Source organism: Onychostruthus taczanowskii, unplaced genomic scaffold (assembly GCF_017590055.1).
Source record: "Onychostruthus taczanowskii isolate IOZ18803 unplaced genomic scaffold, ASM1759005v1 scaffold27, whole genome shotgun sequence".
In the NCBI taxonomy this organism is placed as follows: Eukaryota; Metazoa; Chordata; class Aves; order Passeriformes; family Passeridae; genus Onychostruthus; species Onychostruthus taczanowskii.
Genome location: NW_024500017.1, coordinates 3,724,815 through 3,745,364, shown reverse-complemented (window position 1 = coordinate 3,745,364; position 20,550 = coordinate 3,724,815). Strand labels below are relative to the sequence as shown.

The window sequence follows — 20,550 nt, the reverse complement described above, 5'->3', positions numbered from 1 at the left end:
TCCAAGGCACACAAACCTTAGTTACATCATCCTGTCTCCCAGGCTAACTTACTCTGAAAAAAACGTCCTTTCTAATATGTACTCCACAAATTATTCATCCTTCCCTATAGCAAGGCACTGCATGACTTTTAAGGCAGTGATTAGGATGAGCTACATGAACACAAGAAATCATCTTTTGCTTTTAAGAGTCTGCAGACCCTTTTTTCTTTCCATTGCTTTTAGCTGTTAAGGGCTGGTAGTTTAAGAAAGGCAACTTTAGGAAAAAATATTTTGAATCACATAAAGTTTATTTACTTTGTAAAGTTATATTACAGTATGTACAGTTTCTATTTACATATACACCTTTCTAAGAAATGAAGCACCAAATGATACAGTTAGTATTTTAGAGGAATTTACAGATATATTATTTTTGCATCCAAATAGTTATATCTACAGACACGTGGATTAGAATCAAATTCTTACACAACACTGACTTCAGCTGGTTTTGGATTAGACTGCTAGTGAAGTTACCAAAGAGAAATTTAATTGCTGTCAGCTATCAACCTGCTGTGCTTCAGGATAAGAGATCTTACCCTATGTCATTTCCAGGGCTACGTGCCATCTTAATCCTCAGAGTCAGAGGTATTGACAGAAGGTACTTTATAAGCCACAAGAACGTAACACTTCTATCAGTAAGATTTTTACTGTCATCAAAAAACAGAGTTTCATTAAAAAGAAAAAAAGAACACTGCTGGAGTGTTTATATGCAGTATGGAAAGTGAAGTTAAGAGCCTGGAAGCTTATGTGATGCAGTATCATGTATTCCTCAAGGAATACATTTACTCTCAAGAAACCCAGTCTTAAACCCACTGAAACTTGCTGCATGATCCCCTTAACTCAAGGGGAAAGTCTAGCTGTTGGCTTTGTCATCTTTATGCCACCATCAAGAAAAAAAAGAGGGCTCTGTCCAAGGTACAAAATTTCCGTCAAGTGAATAAAAGACATTTGAGGGGGTAAATGGAAAATGAGGTATTAAATAAACTATGGGGGGGGAAAAAGCACCTAGTTTGAACGATCATTCTGAAAAATATTTTAGAAGTTTCATATATGCAATCGTTACATTCACCTGATTGTGGGTCAAGTTTTGTATAAACTGCTAATACTTTCTGCGCTACCTAATTCATGCTTTTCATAATTTCGCTTCACTAGACGTGGGGTCTAACGGCTGGAAGAAAACCACGTTACTCTGAGGACAGTTGCTGTGGCAGACACAGGTGTTGATCAGCATCATCGGCTTTTTCAGGGCTTTGCCCTGGGGGCAGCGGAAGTGGACCTGGATGGTTTTGGTGCCGTGCGGGGTGCAGCAGCGGCCGTCGCTGCAGAGCCCGCAGTACCGCGGCCGGAACGCCTGCACGCTCGTGCAGTTCTTGTACTCGTAGCGAACGGCTCTCGCCGACTTCTTCGTTCGGACACACTTCTTCCCTTTCTAAGAGAAAGACGAAGGGAGAACAGATGTATCATTGCATAGGATGGACAGCATTTAACAACTGACATGCAAAGATACAGGCCGACTCTGAAAATTTAAATTTGTTGTCTTAAGTCATTAAACAGCAAAATGATTCTAAAACCGCTTCAGTAGTTACCTACAGGCGACACCTGCAAGATCTGCTCTTCGACACCAGCATTTTACTGGACCAGTAATGAAAGACAAATAATTAAAATCCACTCTTGTCATCTGAGAAAAGCTCAGTCTACATTCATTAAAAAACTATACTCTACTGAAAAACTTCTCAGGCTAGTGTAGTTCCATCAGAGAATCAGCAAGTCAAATGAGCAAGTTACAGGACTAGGTTCAGGGGGGAAAATGGGGATTAAATGAACTGCAAAAGTCGTCACCCATTCTTGTGACTCAAGGCACAACCAGCTCTAGATATGTTATTTCTAACAAAGGATTGACTCACTTGTCCTTGGAAGTCTTCAATGACAGAGACTCCACATCTGCCCCAGACAGCCCTGAGAGTTCACTATTCTTACTGCCTAGTACATTTTCACTCATGTCTTGATTTTATGCAGTCTAAACTCTCAATTTCTTGTTATATCCTTCATCTAATCAAGACAGGCTGCAATATCTGAATACAGTTATGAGAACATATCTCTCTTTCCTTGCATTCAGAAGAAGTTCAGTTCAATCTGTTTTTACCTAGATGAACATGTTTTCTAGACCTCTGATCATTCTTGTTAATATCCTCATCTCCTTCCACGTTTCATCTCCTTTACAAAACACGGTATTTAAAACTCCAGAGACTGTTCAGCAAAGGCCTTAGAAATGCTTTCCAACACTCAGAACATTACATAAATTGATGGGCCGCTTGCCAAGCCACATGTTATTCTCCCTGATAGAAACACTTGCATAATGTAGAAGTATAAAAGTTTTCTCTCTTATATACATTTTTTTTTTTTTTTTACATCAGAATGTCAGTATTGGGTCTGCTTTGGGAAAAAAAATCATAAAGATTAAGATAATGTTTAATTTGTCAAGGAGACATTTCACATATTTCTCTGCTGTTCCAGATGCTCAACAGACTAGAAATCCAATATATCCATTCTGTATCACTGAAGCAACTCTGATGTACAGGCACAGGTAGTACAGTTGCCTTTGTGGGAGAAGTTAGACTGTGTGAACTGTCAAGGTGCACATTCAATACATGTGATCTGTTTGAGTGACTCAAATTATCATAGAATCATACACCATTTTGGATTGAAAAAGACCATTAAAGGTTTTCCCATCCAACCCCCCTGCAAGGAGCAGGGACATCTTCCACTAGATCAGATTGTTGAGAGCACTGCCCAATATGGCCTTGAACATTTTTGGGAATGCGGCACCAACCACCTCCCCGGGCAACCTGTTTGAGTGCCTCACCACCCTCATGGTACAAAATTTCTTCCTTATATCTAGTCTGAATCTACCTGTTTTAGTTCAAAACCATTAGCCCTTGTTCTGCCATAACAGGCCCTACTAGAAGTCTGTTCCCACCTTTCTCATAGGCCTCCTTTAAGCGCTGCAAGGGGCTGTAGGGTCTCCCCAAAGCCTCCTCTCCAAATTAAACAAGTCCAACTCTCTCAGCTTTACGACATGGGTAAAGTCCTTGGTGGCCCTCCTCTGGATTAACTCCAGTCAGTCCATGTCTTCCTGAGGGCCCCAGAGCTGGACACAGTGCTCTGGGGGGTGTCACCAGAGTGGAGCAGAGGGGCAGAATCACCTCCCTTGACCCACTGGAGGTGCAGCACAAAGATACTGAGCAAACACAGCAAGTCCAATGCTTTACCAAAACCACTCAGTGTGCTGCACTTGTGCTAAAAGGTGTATTTATGTACAGCTGCATCTGGACCATTGTAGACCCTAATATTGCAACCCTGGAATTAGAACCCTTGGAATTGCAACCTTGCCTCATGCTCTGCAGCATACCTTATCAGATGATTCTTCATTTTCACAAGGTCTTATCATGCAAAGCCGTGTCTGCTTCACCATCTCACACTGTTGATTCCTGTTGGTAACACGGGTGGAAAAGCCCATTCCACAGCTCGTGGAACAAGCACTCCATTCTGTTGTCTGCTCAATACAATTGGCACTTGAATCTGACACAATCCCGAGTGTGGCCTCTTGCCTGTAGGCTGGAGACAAAACCCCAGAGAGTTTTATTGCAAGAAAAACTCACATGAAACCTCACTATCTAATTGAGCTCTGTCATATCTGGGAAGGAACATGTGAGACAAAACAAGGTTCAAAATCAATGCTTTTGACAGGATTTAGAAATTTTAAAAGCTGTCTTTTTAGGAATCCTGAGTAGCAACTTCCTATATCTAAAAAAAAAAAAAGCCCCAAACCAGAAAGATGCATATCAGTGTAATCAGCAAAGAATTTAGATTCTGTTCACTCAAGTCCACAGCTGGAAGAATTACTGCCAACTTTTAAACCAGTTTAGAACCCTAACAAATTTTTATTCTTCATTCTTTCTAATGGAAATATGTCACAAATCTGTTCTGAAGCTGTCATAAAAATATTTGTATTAGGTATGACTTGAGAGAGGCTGATTTTTTAATCTAAACTAATAAGCAGCATGTAATGAAAGTCCTTTTGCTACTTAGAGTCATAAAGTCACCTCATCTTGTCAATTATTGACAGCCTACAGCAAGGGTGATGGTGAGGAGGGAGAGGGAAGCTATTTCCAGGAGCTATCACAGGTACTTAAAGCCATGGTCAGTCTGACCACCATCCTGCCCTCCTGGCACTGTGCAAATATTGCTGAATAGTTTGGCTCACTGATCAGCACAGGAGCAAAGAGGAGCAGACAATACAAGTGAACCCTCAGTCACAGCTCTTGCTGTTAAGCTCCTCTACAACAGCCTTCCTGCCTTTTGAATGGCAAAGATCCAAAAAAGGTGGCCTCCCAAGAGAGATGGCCATTGCTGAAAGAATGCAGACAATTCATCTGTAGGCATCTTAGGGATTAGCCTGTCACCATCAGACAAATCAAAGAAAAAGAAAAGGTAATAGAAAAGTGTCAAACTTTTTGTTTATGCCTTATGTGCTTTACAACTAACACTTCATAGCACACTGAAAAGTTACTTGAGCCTTTCCTCCTCAATCCTTTCTCACTTGTTTTTAAAATGGATTAGCTGAGTTTTCGCATAACTAACTGCCCCAGATCACAAAGAGCAGTGACTGGAAGAGAATGCAGTGCCCTCCACTTTCAGAAGAAAGTTATGAAAATTCATGTTGAACTAAGAGTATAATTTAAAAGGGATAGAGACATAATTCAGTAGAAAAAGTGAAAATAGGGAAAAACTGAAAAAGGGGAAAATACTATCTAGCTTTTTAAAAGGCCTGAGTTCTGCACTTTGGAATGGATTGGGTTTTCTTACAAATCCATTCACTGTGTTTATAACCACTGCCTCTACAAGTACTCTGTAATGTTTTTAATGCCATCAATAAACATGAGCACTCTATCACAGACAGGCTGGAATTCACTGGCATTTTAGCTACCACGCTGATCACTTGTAGGAGCTGCAGAATTCAGTGGGGAGAAAGTCTCCGGTAGACTAAACCATCATAGTCTACATGTTATAAATTGTAACAATATGTTATAAGTTGTAACATATTCTTGCAGAGCAACTAGCACGACTGCAGTTTTGTTTGTTTGTTTATTTGTTTTTCCTTGGTATGGGAATGTTTGGAGTACTAGGACCTTGTCTTTGTTTTCTTCTGGTCACAGAACTAATGTGTACCAGATAAACAGAAATTTTTAAATTGGCAACTACATTAATTAACTTTTAAAACTGCCATGCATATTCATCCTCTGAATCTTTCTTTTACCTGATGAGCTCTGCTTTTATTCATAACCACTGGTATACTGATCACTCTATGTCAGAAAAAAGCCTTACCATACAAGCAACGTGCCTTAGACCTGGCAATCCTGTGGATAGTTTCACCATGATATCACCTCCTGCTCACAATGACTACAATAACTAATTTTAATTTCCTCACCAGCCATGGCAAAACCTCCCAAAATCACTTCATCATCAGGGTCGCAGACCCACTTCTCACAGCACTCTCCAGGGACTTCGACTTTTCTAGGGAAGGGGCAGTCGGGGCCGGGGAGCAGCAGGTCCAGGTTGCAGCGGGGCAGGCAGCCGATCTGGCCGTCGCGGCAGGTGCACTGGTACTTGCAGCTGGGCTGGAAGGTCTCCCCATTGCGATAGATCATCCCATCAAACACGCAGTTGTCCCCCTCCAGCACTGGTGGGAAAAGGGGAGGCATTTCGCAGAGGCAGAGGGCGCTCGGGCAGGCCCCGGCCCTCGCAGCCCCCGGCGGCCGCACCGGCACCGCCCGCAGCATCGGGGGCAGCGCCGGGGCTGCTGAGGATCGGAGGAGGTTCTCCCTTCGCCGGAGGGCGGGCGGGAGAACCGCGGGGCAGCGGCACCCGCGGCGGGCCCGGCCCGGGGAGGGTCTCCTCGCCGCCCCCCGAGGTCGCCGCACCCAGGGCCGTCCCGCCGCCGCCACCTACCCATGCAGATGCCGGCGGCCGCGCCGTCCTCGGGGCCGCGGTCGCAGTAGAGGCCGCTGCTCTCGTCGCAGGGCAGCAGCGCGGAGCAGCGCTCGCCGCGCTGCCGGGCGCACACCAGGCAGCAGGAGCAGCCGTCCAGCACGGCGGGCACGCCCGGGGCGCAGCGCGGCGGCTCGGCCGGGCAGCGCCCGCCGCACGAACGGGGACACGCCGGCTCCCGGCCGCTCACCTGCGGGGACAGAGCGGCCCCGGGGGCCGGGTCACGGGGCAGGACCGGCCGCCGGTTCCCCCCGGCCGCCAGCCCCGCCGGGCGCCCCGCACTTGCCTCGCACGGCCGGAGCAGCAGCAGCAGCAGCAGCAGCAGCGGGGCGGGCAGGTCCTGCCCGCCGCTCGTCGCCATGGTCCCGGCCGCCGCCTGCCCGCCGCCCGCCCGGCTCTGCCGGCAGAGCCATTGCAGCCGCTTTTATAGAGGCCGTCGGGGACCCCCCTCCGCCGCCACCCCCGCACGGCGGGCACCGCGGGCCGGAGGCGGGGAGCTGGAGCCCGGCCGAGCCCTCCGCTCCCCCCGCTCCCTCCGCCACCTGCCCCGGCGGCGCCGAGCCGCTGCCCTGCCCTGCCCGGCGCCGGGCGCGACCCCTCTGCCGGGGGCGGTGCACGGAGCGGGGACCGGAGCCCGGGGGCAGAGCCGGCCCCTGCCCGCGGGTAGGGCTGGCCCAGTGCTACCCTCGAGGGGGCTGCCGCCCTCCGCCGGTGCCTACGGGCCCCTTCCCGTCCCGCGTGCCCGCAGCGCCCATCCCCGGGCCGCACGCCGCGGGGCTCGGTGCTGCCTCGCAGCTCGGCGCGGCTGCCCCGCCGTCCCCGGCACCTCCAGCCTGGCTGGGCAGCGCTCGGCGCTGGGGACCAGCCACCCCAAAGCCAAACACCTCTCGGGGCTATACTGCTCCTGGCCCCGGCGTTGGAGTGTTTTGAGCTTGGTGGGCACTGAACTCTTCAGTTTCAAGTCTCGGGCACTGTTCTTTACTCGAGAGGTGCAGGTGTATCAGCTGATGGGAAACAGATGTTGCACAGGGAGTCCTCCCCGCTCTGTGCAGCTCGGTGCGTTGGAGTGGTCACAGACTATTCAGTGCCTACATGGTGTGTGCAACCGCAGGGATACAGAGCCAACAGGCCTGGCCTCAAGAATTCTTTGTAGAAGTAACTCCAGTGCTCTGTGCTGTTATTTTAGCATGTGCAGGACAGATTTAAGGCCAAGTGTCAAGGAAACTAAATCTGTTAACGTGTTTTACTCACCAGGAATTGCCTTCGGCCTGAGGCAGGCCTTCTTGGGTCTTGTTGGGATACAGATATTCTTTATCCTTAGTTGTCTGAGACAGATAATATACACTAGATTCTGTTATGGCTTGTTAAAGAGAAAATATTTGAAAGGTAAACAAAACTTGTCCACACACTAGTGAAAACAAGATGTCTTTTAAGTTTAAGACATGACACAAGTAATACTCATGAATTTACAAGGCTACTGTAGCTCCATACCAAAGCAAAACACAACACCAGAAATGGCAAGACAGAAGTTTTGGTTTGGATGAAAGTGACCATTGCTTTCTCCATGCTGAGTGGCAGCAGCAGGGTTTCTGGGAAAGCCTGGCATTCTGGGGAAAGCAGACTTCACTGGTGCAGGAATATGTAATCTCTGGACATGTACTGGCCCTTCATTTTCTCAGGCACAAAGAGCATGACCAGCCAAGGAGAAAATTGGATTGTTCAAACATTATTAGCAGCTTGGGTATGGGTTTGAGGTTATTTGAGTCATCCACTGCCTAACAGGTCATTTTGCCTTCCTTGTCTCATTTTTTTTTCCCCATTGATTCTTTTCTTCATCTCTGACTTAGGCAGTCAGTGCAGCCACTTTTTACAGCACCTTGCTTGTGAACAGAATAACCAGTGCTCTTGGCCAGGCATGAAGATTCGCTGAAAAGAAGCAAGGCTGTTTCTGCAGTTTTCCAGTTTTCCCAGAAGCAAGCCAGTAAGCCAGAGGGCACCTACAGGACTTGGTCTTGCCCATTTCTGTTTGTGAATCTGCAGAGGTTTTCAGTGCCTGTAGTCATTGATAGTCACTGAAAGTTTCCTTAGCTTTCAATGAAATTACTTCACACCACTCTTAAATATCTTCTGGTGTCTAAAAAAATGTTTCACCACATAAGACTACAGGAAAAAGTCAAAGAAATGAAAAAAATATTTGCCAGCATACTTAATTTGGAAAACCCCCTCCTCTTTTACATGTGTTTAATAGATTTATTAAAGCTGTATTTGTTTATAACAGTCTATTTGTTTATTAAATACCAGTTATGAAAATAAGATTATGCTACATTTTAGTACAATAGGACCAAATATATTTTCCTGGATATTTCACTTCCTCCATGCATAATTTGGAGTCCATTGAACTACCAGTTCTCAGATGCTATTTTATTTTCCTAACTGTGAATCTTTTTGTTTGTACTTGTCTTACAACTTTTTAAAGTGTGCCATACAGCTCTTATCATATGAAAGTAGCCTTTGTTACTTCTCATAGAGCAAAATAATGATCAGTGGAGGGGTTTCATGCTGGCCCAGCTGGCAATGAATAGCATTTATTCATGATACAAAATTAGTAAGTTCAAATAAATATTTTACTTTCTCTGTGTTTGCTTTTTTTAAAAGAACTGTACTTAAGTGAGTTAATATTTGGGTTGCCACCTTGGCTGTAGCTGTTGCAAAGAGTAATCCCTCCTCAGATGTAAAGAAATTAACCTCTGTTCTTCACTCTGCAGGGAAACACAGTTGGAGAACACTGTTGAGAGGTGTAAGTTCAGGAACAGAGCCCAGCAGCAGAAACCCAGGATTAAGAATATACTTAAAGGTTTTTCTGCACTGTCAAAATGCTGAAAAAAGCTGTATCTAAAAGACTGGAAACAGAGTTACAAATAAAACTCGTTCAAATATTAAGAGGGTTTCTGGTGGTTGATCCTATAACTTTCCATAGGTGTCAGGATATATATCAATCATTACAAAAATTCAAGTATTCATAGTGCTATCCCTCTATTTAAAGCCAGCTGCCTGTGAAAGTCACGGCTTCACAACATGTAGATCCACAAATTATCTTCCATTCTTTGTGTATGGCAAGCAACGCTATTTTTCGAGTAAAATTATCATAAACATAGTATCCTTCTCTTTCTCCTTCTGCTCTTTTGTCCTACCATGTTTTACTGACACAAATATAAGTTGGATAATTCAGCACTTGTTTCATAAATTATGCCCTCTCTGGGAGTCTACCTCATAAATAGCAGTATTTTTCAAGAAAATATTGCATGTTTTGATTTTTAGCAATCCCTTTACAGTGCAGCTGACAGCTGCAAATTCCTGACATCTCTTGGAGTCGTTAATATTGCCCATGAGCTACATGTGGAACTGTCACTGAGAAAGGGGGTTTTATCACAGTGTGGATGTGACTAAGTTCTTTATTCCGCAGCACCCCGTCATGGTGGGGAGGTGGTTTTGGCAGGAGAAGCCAAGGCTAGAACGGGAATTGCTCAGCCCGGCCTGGCTCCCGCGGGAAGGTGCCGGTCCCAGCTCAGCTCCCAGCCTCGCTCCCAGCCCCGCTCCCGGCTCCTTTCCCAGCCCCGCTCCCTGGGGCCGCGCCCGCAGCTCCCGGTGCTGAAGGACAGCGGCGATGGGCCCGGACACGGCTCTGAGAAAGCCGCTGGTGATCCTGTCGTGTGTGCTGTGACAGGGACACCAAAGGTACTGCAGGCACTGGGATCAGTGCGGGAATGGGTGTCCTTACCGAATAAACCAGGCCGGTGAATTTTCCCCGTGGTGCGTGCACCAGAGCCAGTGTCTTCCCTCTTCAAATGGCATCCTGCTTCACCTGAGAGACAGATATTCCGGGAAAACAACTGGTTTATTCAGTGACTACCTCTGCTAACCCTGACATTATTTAAAGTAGGATTTAATTTCTAATTATTTTTAATGTAATTATCATAATCATTCCAACAGACTTAGTCATGGTTGTGCTTTTGAGATGAGATTAAAAATGTATTATCCTCTGCCAATGGAAGAATTCTACTAGTTTTTATTTTTTACAGTATTTTGTGTGGTGGTCTATAATTCCACTGAAGTTATGCTATGATACTGTGAGTTTTGCAGTAGTAAGAGTTGTGCAAATGACAGTGACTTGGAGTTTACTTTTTTGAGATATGCCTTCTGTGTCATCCATATAAAAAAGAACAGCTTCAACAAATGAGAAATGTGACGGAAAATGTTGAAAGCAAAACACTTTAGAACATTATTTTTAAATATCTTACATACAAATGAAGAAAATTTTGGAATGATATAACATTAAAAATCAAAACATTGTTTTGAAAATGTCAGAGTTACTCATGTGGGGATGGGGAGTTGCATCATTGAGTTAGAGAGTTCTATGTGCTCAAAAGAAATTGAGTAGAAAAGTTCCAGTTTCTTCTTAAATGCATGTTCCTCCAAAAAAGTTGCTTTCCTATTCTCACCTATTTTATTTGTAAAGCCTGCTGGGAATACTTACAGTACAATCAGCAGGTGAAGTTCTTACACGTGGCTTTGCTATGCCTTTGTTATTTTGGGGGATATAGGAGGAGATGTAGATGTTTTTCAAAAGCTATTATTATTTGCTCATTTATAATTGGTTCTAATGTCAAAATGCTATGGTGCATGGCAAGAAATTTCCCCCTTTTTAATCAGAAGATGGCAGCTGCTGTGATTTTGTGCAGGCTGAGATTTTTAGAAGAAAGACAAGAAGCAGAAACATGGTATCTGTCCTGTTAGAGACAGCACAAATAGTGTGAACAATAGGGTAGGAATGGCTCGTGTCCCCAGTGGTTAGAGCTGTCCTTCTTTAGAGCAGATACTCTGTACACACTGACTAGCTTTTGATTTTTATCCCCCTAGATTCTCTGTCCCCTTATGGCCATAAACCATTATTGTTATTTGGGTAAGAATGGGGTGACTGAACAAAATGGTTGAAGTCACTTAAGGGCTATGGTACAGCCCTCCAAAATGGTGTTTTTATACAAGGAACCTGAGGGTAGGTGCTGCTTTGGTACGAATGCCTGCTCCTGTTCAGCATGGCAGTAGGTGTTTGTATTCAGGAACAGGTACTCCCTTTCTGTAGTGACAATTTCTACTCTGTTGGGAACCAAGGGGGGGGGATGACATTTGTGCCAGAAAAAGGTCATTAATAGTTGTTTGCAAAAGAAATTAAATAGTCTTTATTTGTTTATTTATTTATTTTGACTTTAAAGTTTATTAACCCTAAATATGTTTTAATCTGAAATTACCAGATTAACATTACTGAGGATCTAAGATTTTACCAGGTGAAATAGTAATGGATAAACAGAATCAGGGAAGTTTTCCTTTCTTTATTCACTGAGTGAAACCAATTTCAGAGGGCCAACAAGGTCCTTGAGGAATGTGTCACCTAATTTCCTCTTCAATAGCTTCAGTAAGAGATACCTGTGGAACATGTGGGGCTTCCTGGATGAAACAGCTGTTAAAGAGTTCCCTCACGGATTGCTTTTGAGAATAAGATTTATCTGTGTGAGCAGAGGCAGAAAAAAAATGCTGACAGACTGAAGAACCTAATGGTACTAAAACGGGTGTTCTGCAATCAGAAAATGAGTTCAGCTGAGTGGGATTCCCTTGTCTTTTTTTTCCCTTCACTAAAGAATAGCCATTTTCCAGAGCATGTGTGACATAAAGGCATATGGCTGAAGAGATCCTAATTCAGCTAATTGAGAGTTCCAAACATTTTCAAGTAAGTACTGTTACCAGATTTAGAGCTATTCTTTGTGCCTATTTCCCATATCCTCATTGATCTCTGCCAAGTGCTGAATAATCCAACCATAAGTACTGAGAAAATATTTTATAGTTTTCATTTAGTTTTCCAGTATGCTTTAGTCATGTTTTTTTTTGGTCATAACTAAATAAGAAAGAACTTGTCCTGGGAATGAGCAGCTCCAGAGGTTTTTGAACCAGGAGAGCTCTGAATTAGAAACTCTAAACTTCTGAGAACGTGAGGTGAGGGAAACAAATGAGATGCAAATAAACCAGACTGTCTTAGATTGAGCAGTTTTTATAGTCTCTGTTGTTCCTTTGCACCGTGGGTATAAAGGCAGTCTCAGAAGTAATTCCTGTCATTTCAGTTTTTATTGTTAAAACTAGCTTCTGCCCATAGAGCAAGTGAGTAGCCAGAAAAGACAGAGAAGTGCAAGAGCAACACATTCCCTGCAGAGGCAGCTGCACCCTGCGAGGGGTCTGGGGAGTGTGTGACAGCCCCTCTGTCTCAGACTGAGAAGGGACTCTGAGTACACACACAGAGGGCTGCATCAGGGACATGCCTGGCAGAAGGTGTTCCTTCTTTTAGCTGGAATAATTATGAAGACTATACATTTCTGTTCAGATATATGATTTTGAGGATCTATAATTTTTCTCAGTCAGTAACACATTTGCATTTTTTCCATCATTGTTCTGAGTCCCTGCATTGCTGTGAGTAATTCATTTTGGGCTGGCAAGCTAGATGCCCTTCCAGGGAACTGTTCCCTTCAATAGTTCCTGGACCAGTTGTCTGATCTTCCCAAAATCTCCTTGATGATTCTGCAAGTTAGGGCTTAAAAATACTCATAGGGAAATACTGCAATATTGGCCCTGTGATAGCCAAGCCTTTATTGCTGGCTCTCCAGAGAAGTTTTTTCTCCTTCAGACAGCCATGTGATACCAGCACAGCACAACATCTAACTGCACACGCCGAGCCTTGCCAAAGGAAACACTGCATTGGGCTTGACCCGCAGGAGCCACAGAGTCCGAGCACTTTATCAGCCATCCAGCAAAGAAATCGAAGACATGAGAGATGGAAGGAATGATTGGTCATTTAATCTCTTTTCTGTTTTTGCTGGTCTGGTTGCCAGGGAGATACTGTATTAAAAGGAGTGGTCCACATATTAGCTTCACTTCATCGTGAAAACAGCATTTAAAAATAAAGTTTAAAAACGCTTGTGAACTGAAAATATTATTGTGTCGTTCTTTAGCCAAATAATTTAATACTTTCAATATTCCTTGTAAATTATCTTAAGGCCTTTTTCTGTCTTTCTCTAAATTCTATCCAGGTTTTCCTGCTGATATTCCTATAGAAGAAAAAGTCTATTTAGATTAGCATACCATTTTTTCTAAACCAAATTCAGGGGCTTGTTTATGGAGAGTGCTTTAACACAGTTCATGCCCTCTTCCCATGTTTCTGTTTTGGTCCTTCTAAAAGGCTTCCAGGGCAGACTCCTTCTGTTTTCTCTTTTGTGGAAATGGAACATGAATATAAATTCTACTAATGTTTTTCCCCTGTCATACCTTTTCCTTGATAACTTATGATACATGTACTTCTAAATTGAAAATAGACTCAGTGCAACAATTCACTGAAGTTAGCATGGAAGTCACTTGCTCTGTGAAAGTTACCAGGAAGGGAAAGAAGGTAGAGAAATCTGTGGGTAAAATTTGAGATGAGTTTTTAGCCGTCTTTCAAAGAAGATATCTAGGAGGGATGCAGGATGTCCTGGAATAAAAGTGGTCCTGCCGCATTGGGAAGGGAACTGTTCCTGGGCAGGGCTCAACCTGGCAGTGTGTACCATACACCACTGCAGCTTGCTCAGCTGGGGAGCAGATGCAAAGAGGATGGTGTGACTACCAGGGAATAAATTGAACCCAGCTGCTTGTTTTATTAGTTCAGTTGTAGAGGTGGTGTGATGAGAAATTCCAGGGCAATGTTTCTAACCTCAAATTGCTGCTTCTGACAAAGCTGGAGAGAGCACTGGAGGAATTTACCAAGGTGAAAGGACTGGAGAGGTGGTAGCCCCCTGATCTGGGGCATAATGCTGGGTCTGTGAAATTAAACTACTTCTTCTAGATATCAGAAAGAAACTGATATCCCAACCGACTGACAACCTCACTTGGAACCACACAACCTCTACATTTTTGCAAAGGAACAAGCAGTAAGATTCTTCTGAATTTAGGCATCGTCCCATTTGTTTAATGAGTTAGCACAAAGCTGTAAATTAGAGCAAATATAAATGCTAAATTTTCTAGATTATTAGTGGATATAGAGGTAAATTTCATAATGTGCAGGAAGTGTGATCAGCCTTTATCTTCTGAGTCCACACAGCTGAGGAAGTAGATTGAAAAGTATCCCTGATTGTGTAGTAAATTACTTAATTACTGACATTAACATTACCTCCTGCTTCTGGAGCACCCTGCATTAGTATTCATATACGTCTGTACTCATGGGCATTTGCAATATAATTGTATCCTTCTGCCACATTGTAGAGGTATCTTGACTAGTCCTGCAAAATACAAAAATCTGAAACTTCTGTGGTGATGTGTGAACAATGCTTCAAAACCTGCAGAACAGGGGTCTCACTGTGAATTTCAGTGACTGGCTGTTTAGTGCCTAGATTGTCATGAAATTTATTATGAAAGGCAAAGAAAGGAGGAAATGTCCAAATAAATATTTGGACAAGCAATTTGATGTCTTCATACATCTCTAATAGGCAGGATTGGGTTGAAGATCTTTGATCCATGACAAGTACTGTACTGGATATCCTGTGGCAGTTTTGTTGGAAGAAATTAGGAATTCTAAAGTGTAGATGGGGGTCATAAAATCTAAAAATGGAAAATCATACCCTATATATCAAATCAGATTGTCAGGGACTGCTTTTCTTGCCACTGCACTGCCACAATGAAATAGTAATTCATTACTCAATCCATAGGGATGTAGCCGTCCACCTGAGTGTAGATTTCTTTTAGAGAAATGTGCAACTTCAGATCCACTAGTGGATGATGTGGAGCAACTGCAGATCCTACTGTTGAGTGCTCCTGTGCTGTAGCACCGGCATGCTGTGAAGGCTGCTGAGCAGGGGAAGAAGAAAAAGAAAAAGAAAAAGAAAAAGAAAAGAAAAGAAAAGAAAAGAAAAGAAAAGAAAAGAAAAGAAAAGAAAAGAAAAGAAAAGAAAAGAAAAGATGCTGTGCCTGGTGAGGAAGACTGAAACTTTTGGTGAACAAATGGCCATTCGCTGGTTTGTTAATGAAAGGGAAAGCACTTTCTTTCAGGCTACTTTCCCTCTTTTCAACAGTCATAAAAAAAGGGTGGATAGTACAGCAAAGCATAGCTGTGCTCTGATCTGTTTCTTTTTGTCTGATTGCTCTGCTCCTGAACCTCTGCAGTGGCTCATACAGGTGTTAACAGGGCTGGCAAAGGCTTGTCGGAGTGTCCTGCCTGCTGACACCCATTCATCCTTCAGTACCAGTGCCAGGCAATTAGAAATGGCTGCAAAGTTCTTTTAGTTCATAAAAATTTCCAGAAATATTTCCTTCAGTGTAGTTTTTCAGTTGAAATGCAGTGCAGACAGAGGATAGGTATGTGAAATCCATGGCTACAGGACTATGTTTTAAAGTCTCCAGGCCACAAGTTTGTTACTCTTGCCAAGAGAGGAAAAATTTATAAGCTGGAAAAAGAAATGAAAGGAGGTCAGGAACAAACCAGAGAAAGGAAAAGAAAAGCTAGAGAAATACAAGCAGAAAAAGAGACATATATTATATTAATAATGCAAATTTTTAATTTGTTGCTATGGAATTCTAACCTTATCTCCCAAACCAGCAATGATGAAACTGGAGGTTAATGCAGGGATCTTAATAAGTTCAATAAAGCTTATTTTAAATCTAAGTCCTTGGCAGAAGTAATTAAGTGATATGGTATATATCAAAATTATTAACTAATAATTATATTTTTTGTAATAGATAATATCGTAGCTTCCTAGAATACTGTGTGGTAGGCACAATACAGATACAGAAAAGGATACAATCCCTGATCCTGATAGCTTTGATCCAAATAAAATTAAGAAGTTTATTTCATCATATTAGTGGAAGATGAAACCAGAAGTTCATCATGCTAAATACTTTTGGCAAAGCATTTTTAAACTGTTCTGTTCATCAGTCTGGGTTTCACAGCATAAGATTAAAAAATGTTTACTTCATCATCCAAATACTGTTTATCCAAAGATTGTCTCTGCGATACCACCTTATAAAAAAATGTGAGTTCTTTATTGAGTAGATTATCTATTTTCTTTTCTTTTTTTTTTGAGGAAATATGCACTCTTTCCTGTATAACACATTTTCCTGCTTTTCTACTCTGAATCAGTTTCTATGAATTAAAATGTTTTCATTTGAGTAATTTAATTACGTCTCCTGTTAGCATAATTCAGGACATTTAGCACACATGTAAGAGTGACAGTTTTAAAGGCAAAATCTAATTAAACCTACAAAATCTTTCTTGTCAACAGAAGAAACTGGTAGCATTATAAGACAATAATTTTTCTTAAAACATCCAAATTGGTCAAAAAATTGTCAACTAGACTCTAAAACATTTACTGCAGAGATGGCACTAATTCCAGTAAATAAGTGGAAAGATGTTAGGTTGTTTAAAAATTGGTAGCCTCAATTATGTAAATTTTACATTTAAAAGGTAACAAGCAAATTAATAACTAAAATGTCTTCTTCAGTAAATAAGGATTCTATTGATAATTAAATGCATAACTTGTAAAAAGGCTTAATGGAGCAACAATTTATAAGGAAAATGTGTAGTCATTTTTATGTTCTTAATGTGTGAGACAAAAATATATGCATTAACTTTTTATGTACGATTAGCAAATGTAAATCAAAACTAAATTTTTGTTGTTTGGTGGTCTGTCTTAGTTGATAATCATAATTATGAGGAAATACATTCTTTTATGAAATAGAAAAATCCTCAGTCCATCATCCATGGAACAAGTCAGGATATCACAGCTGCTGTTACAATAAATGGTGGTGTGACCAGCAGTGGCAGAGCAGGGATCAGAGGAGTGAGAGGCAGCTGACAGCTGAGCACACAGGCTGAGCAGCAGGGGAAGTTCTGTGCTGCTTTGATATAGGAATTTTTCAGGAGCATTCCAATTATGACTTATAATTAAGGAAGGTGGAGAAGCTTGTCTCATGGGTTCTTTGCATATTCTTTTTATTAAAAGAATATATTTGGAAACAAGGTGTCAAAACATTTATGAACATGTTGAATATGGATGGAGAAACATACCATCAATCAGCAAGGAATCTGTCTAGCAGAAGGAATGAAAAACAGTTTTCCTGAGAGGTTAAGAAGGTATGTAACTGTTCAACTGTGTATTTTCATAGTGAGTAAGCTCAATGCCATTTCATCCAGATATTTCTGTACTGTGGTCTGGGTGAAAAGTTGACAAGGTTCACAGGCTTCAAAGATCCACAGCTTACTTGAGCGACCACTAGCAGGAGTGTTAATCTGCCATAATACCTCTTGATCAATTTAGGGAGATTTTTCTTACTGTCAGATTTTGCCAATTATAGCCCTTCTTGGTTCATCTTGGTCTGTAGTACCTAGAAAGGAAGCTTTGAATATGTCAAAGAAACAATCAGAGGAAACAAAACTGTCAGGGAAGAAAGCAGTGCAGGCAAAGCCTGAAATAGCTGTCTAGATTTCAACAGTTCACTATACTGGAAAGATGCCTTTTGTTTTGTAAACACACCGTGTTTCAACACTGTAACAAGACAAACTTGCCCTTGGAGACAAAGAGAAGACACTGGAGAATATACATTTCTAGTCCTAGAACATACACTCAGTGTAATAATATGAGGTTTGTATGTAAGGTTTATTTAAATTTATTGAATAAAAGCCCTCCCTACATTGAGATAGGTGTCACAATTCTACTTCAAAATGTACTCATATCTCTTGGACTTTAGATAATTTCTCTGCATTTAAATGTAATATAAAAAACCCACATCATATTTTGTTTTTCTTTGTTATAATATGATGAAAGATGAGGCCCAGAGTGGTAAATGTGGGCTAGGTTTTAGGGAAGAAATATTGGTAACCTGTCTGCATCTCCCCAAATCTGGAAGAATGGGTTAAGACACCAATGTTGTGTCGAATTGTTTACACATACACAATGATCCAGAACAAGATCCACCTGAGCATTTCCATTGCCCCAGAGGGGATAGTGCTCTGGCTGCCCAGCTGCCTAGGAATCCCAGCAACAAGAGAAATGATGTCTCATAAATATTCTTTTATTGAAGGGATTTTTTATTATAATGTTGTGCACTTTGATCATTGGCTTGGTTCTGTTCTCTCAGCTCAGTTTTGATTCTGCATTGAGCAGAACCCAAAACCATTGTGGTTTGGTTTTTTTTTTTCTCCAAGCAAAAATATGCTTTTTTCTCACACAAAGTATGTGATGGTTTGAATATTTGGTAGCTTTTTAAAATGCCAATGCTTGGTTGCATACAAGAGAAATTTTTTCTGTGAAATTAAAGAACCTGCATTTCAAGTAGCATGATCTTGATGAAGCTGTTGTAGTAGGATTGGAAATAGATGATTTTAAGATCCCTTCCAACCCAAACCATTATGTGAGTCTACAATATCATTCTATGACTTAAAATGGAATTAGCTTTAAAGTATCCCGTTTTATAACAGCTGCTAATTTTTAACAATTCCAATATCAAAACCATTATTAACATTGTTTCAGTAATATGCAGTGATTGGGAAAAATATTTTATTTTGAATAATATTAATTTCTGAGTTTTCGCCACATGATTTACAAAACTCAGAACAGTCTGCTTTAAAGGCAGTGGTTTTAAGACGCTCAGGTTGCAAGGTTCTCAAGCAAAATTTTTTACAACCTATTTTGCTCTTTGTCCTTTTCAGATTTTAACTTTGCCCAAGCTGACATTTTTCTCAGAGTACTTCTACTCAAGTAATTTGAGGGGGAGGGTGGAAAGGATAAAGTACTTTTATATCTCACTGTGAATGTTTTGGTTATCCAAACCTCATTTTAAGATTCAAAGTAACCGGAAAATGTTAGATATGGAAATCCTCTATAGCTGTCCCTAGGATTTAATGCTTCTCCCAATGAAGTCAATACTGGTCCTGTTCCCAGCTTCAGTGTGAGTGCCTCAGCCAATACATCCAGAATTACCCTGACCTGTGGAACTTAACATCCTGATCACCCACAGTAACAAGGAGATCTCTGCACCTGGGGGAGAGAAAGGCCTTTTTGAAAACAAAAGAATGAAATACTTGAGCCTAGAGGAAGGCAAAGGAGGAAAGAAATGAGCTTAAAAACAAGGGAGGACAAAAAGAAGGAAGTGAGGGGATTGACCTAGTTCATCAGTTGTTTTACTTGTGGGTGCAGTTGGGAAATCCTTTCTTAGAGTCAGCTTGAAAACTAACTCCAGCTCAGGGCTCCATCGAGCATATCCTTGGCTGACTTGCTTCCGTGTGAGCCAAACCACTGAAGTGTAGATGAGGGAAAGAGATGGACATGCCAAATACTGGGATGCAGCTGTCTGAGTTTTCCATATAAAAGTCAGCAAAATAGAGACCTACATATTTTGCAAAACTCAATCCATTTTCCGTAGGAAGGTCATAGATTTAAAACAAAAACATCCCAAAACATTTCAAATAATGACTGGATTGGGCTTTGATGCTCATTCTTACCTGATGGCAAGCCTTGTTCCTCTGTTCATCTGGGGAAAATCAGCCTCTCCTCCCAGCAACCATGGAGAGTTCATAGACTGTAGCTATATTTCTTAATTAAATAATTTAAGGCAATTAGGACTATAAATCTCCTCATTAGTTTTTACTTCTCAATATTCATTAATTTCATAATTCTTTGATAAACTTCAGGACATCTCTTCATGTTTCCTTCTCTCTTTGTTTTTCTTTTCTCTTTCTTACCTGGCATTTCATACAATTCATATTTCATTCAAAAATAATGCATTCTTAAATTCTTTAACTTTGCTTTTTCTGCTTTATAGCAGTCCTGTCTCCACACCCACTCTGAGTCTTATCCAATACCCAGTGATGTTAATAGAGAAAAATTCCATCAAAATCAGCATATTTGAGGCAGGCTTGTTCTCTAGGGTAACAGCAGTAACAGCAGGTAGGAGGCACGTGTAACTATTAGAACAAGATAAAATCCTGACTTTTCCAGACTTCTTTTTAAGCAAATCACTTAAAAACTTGGCATTCTGAGGTCCTACAATTTTCATACTAATGATGATACTCACCAAAAGAAAGCAACTAAGATCTTACAGATAAAAAGGTATAAAACTTGTGGACAATATTATTCCTCCTGAGGACAGTCCCATAACATGGCACGGGAAACTGGAAGTTTGCTGATCCCCATTGCTTTTCAGATTAGTCATTATACAATTGTTTGTCCAAGTTGGTGGCCTTCCAAAGGTGTCTGATGTCAGTGAAGGAAAGGGAGAGAGGGGTAAAGCTGGCAGATGTCCCAGGGTAATATGAAATTGCCAATTAAGCAAAACATGGAGACAGTGGTTGCTCCTGGAGGAGTTACTCAGTAATGGCAGGTAAGAAATCAAGCAGTTACTCTT

The 20,550-nt window shown here is 41.7% G+C and overlaps 1 protein-coding gene across 1 annotated transcript; it reads right to left on the bottom strand.

Annotated features, from left to right (window-relative positions):
- Positions 1-273: 273 nt before the first annotated feature.
- Positions 274-6,457, bottom strand: CCN3 (cellular communication network factor 3). The gene is made up of 4 exons (XM_041407580.1): positions 6,046-6,457; positions 5,525-5,776; positions 3,446-3,651; positions 274-1,465 (listed from the first exon to the last, which is right to left on the bottom strand). Exons 1-4 carry the CDS (start codon positions 6,443-6,445, stop codon positions 1,169-1,171), a joined length of 1,155 nt encoding a protein of 384 aa, XP_041263514.1. The 5' UTR covers positions 6,446-6,457; the 3' UTR covers positions 274-1,168.
- Between the last annotated feature and the right edge of the window lie 14,093 nt (positions 6,458-20,550).

What these genes read in the sequence shown, in the direction of transcription:
- CCN3 (XM_041407580.1), bottom strand. Translation starts at nt 6,445, where the DNA reads ATGGCGACGAGCGGCGGGCAGGACCTGCCCGCCCCGCTGCTGCTGCTG. An exon ending in GGGAGGTTTTGCCATGGCTG is followed by an intron (nt 3,652 to 5,524) that starts GTGAGGAAATTA and finishes TTTTGTCTCCAG; the next exon opens with CCTACAGGCAAGAGGCCACA. An exon ending in ATGAAGAATCATCTGATAAG is followed by an intron (nt 1,466 to 3,445) that starts GTATGCTGCAGA and finishes TCTTTCTCTTAG; the next exon opens with AAAGGGAAGAAGTGTGTCCG.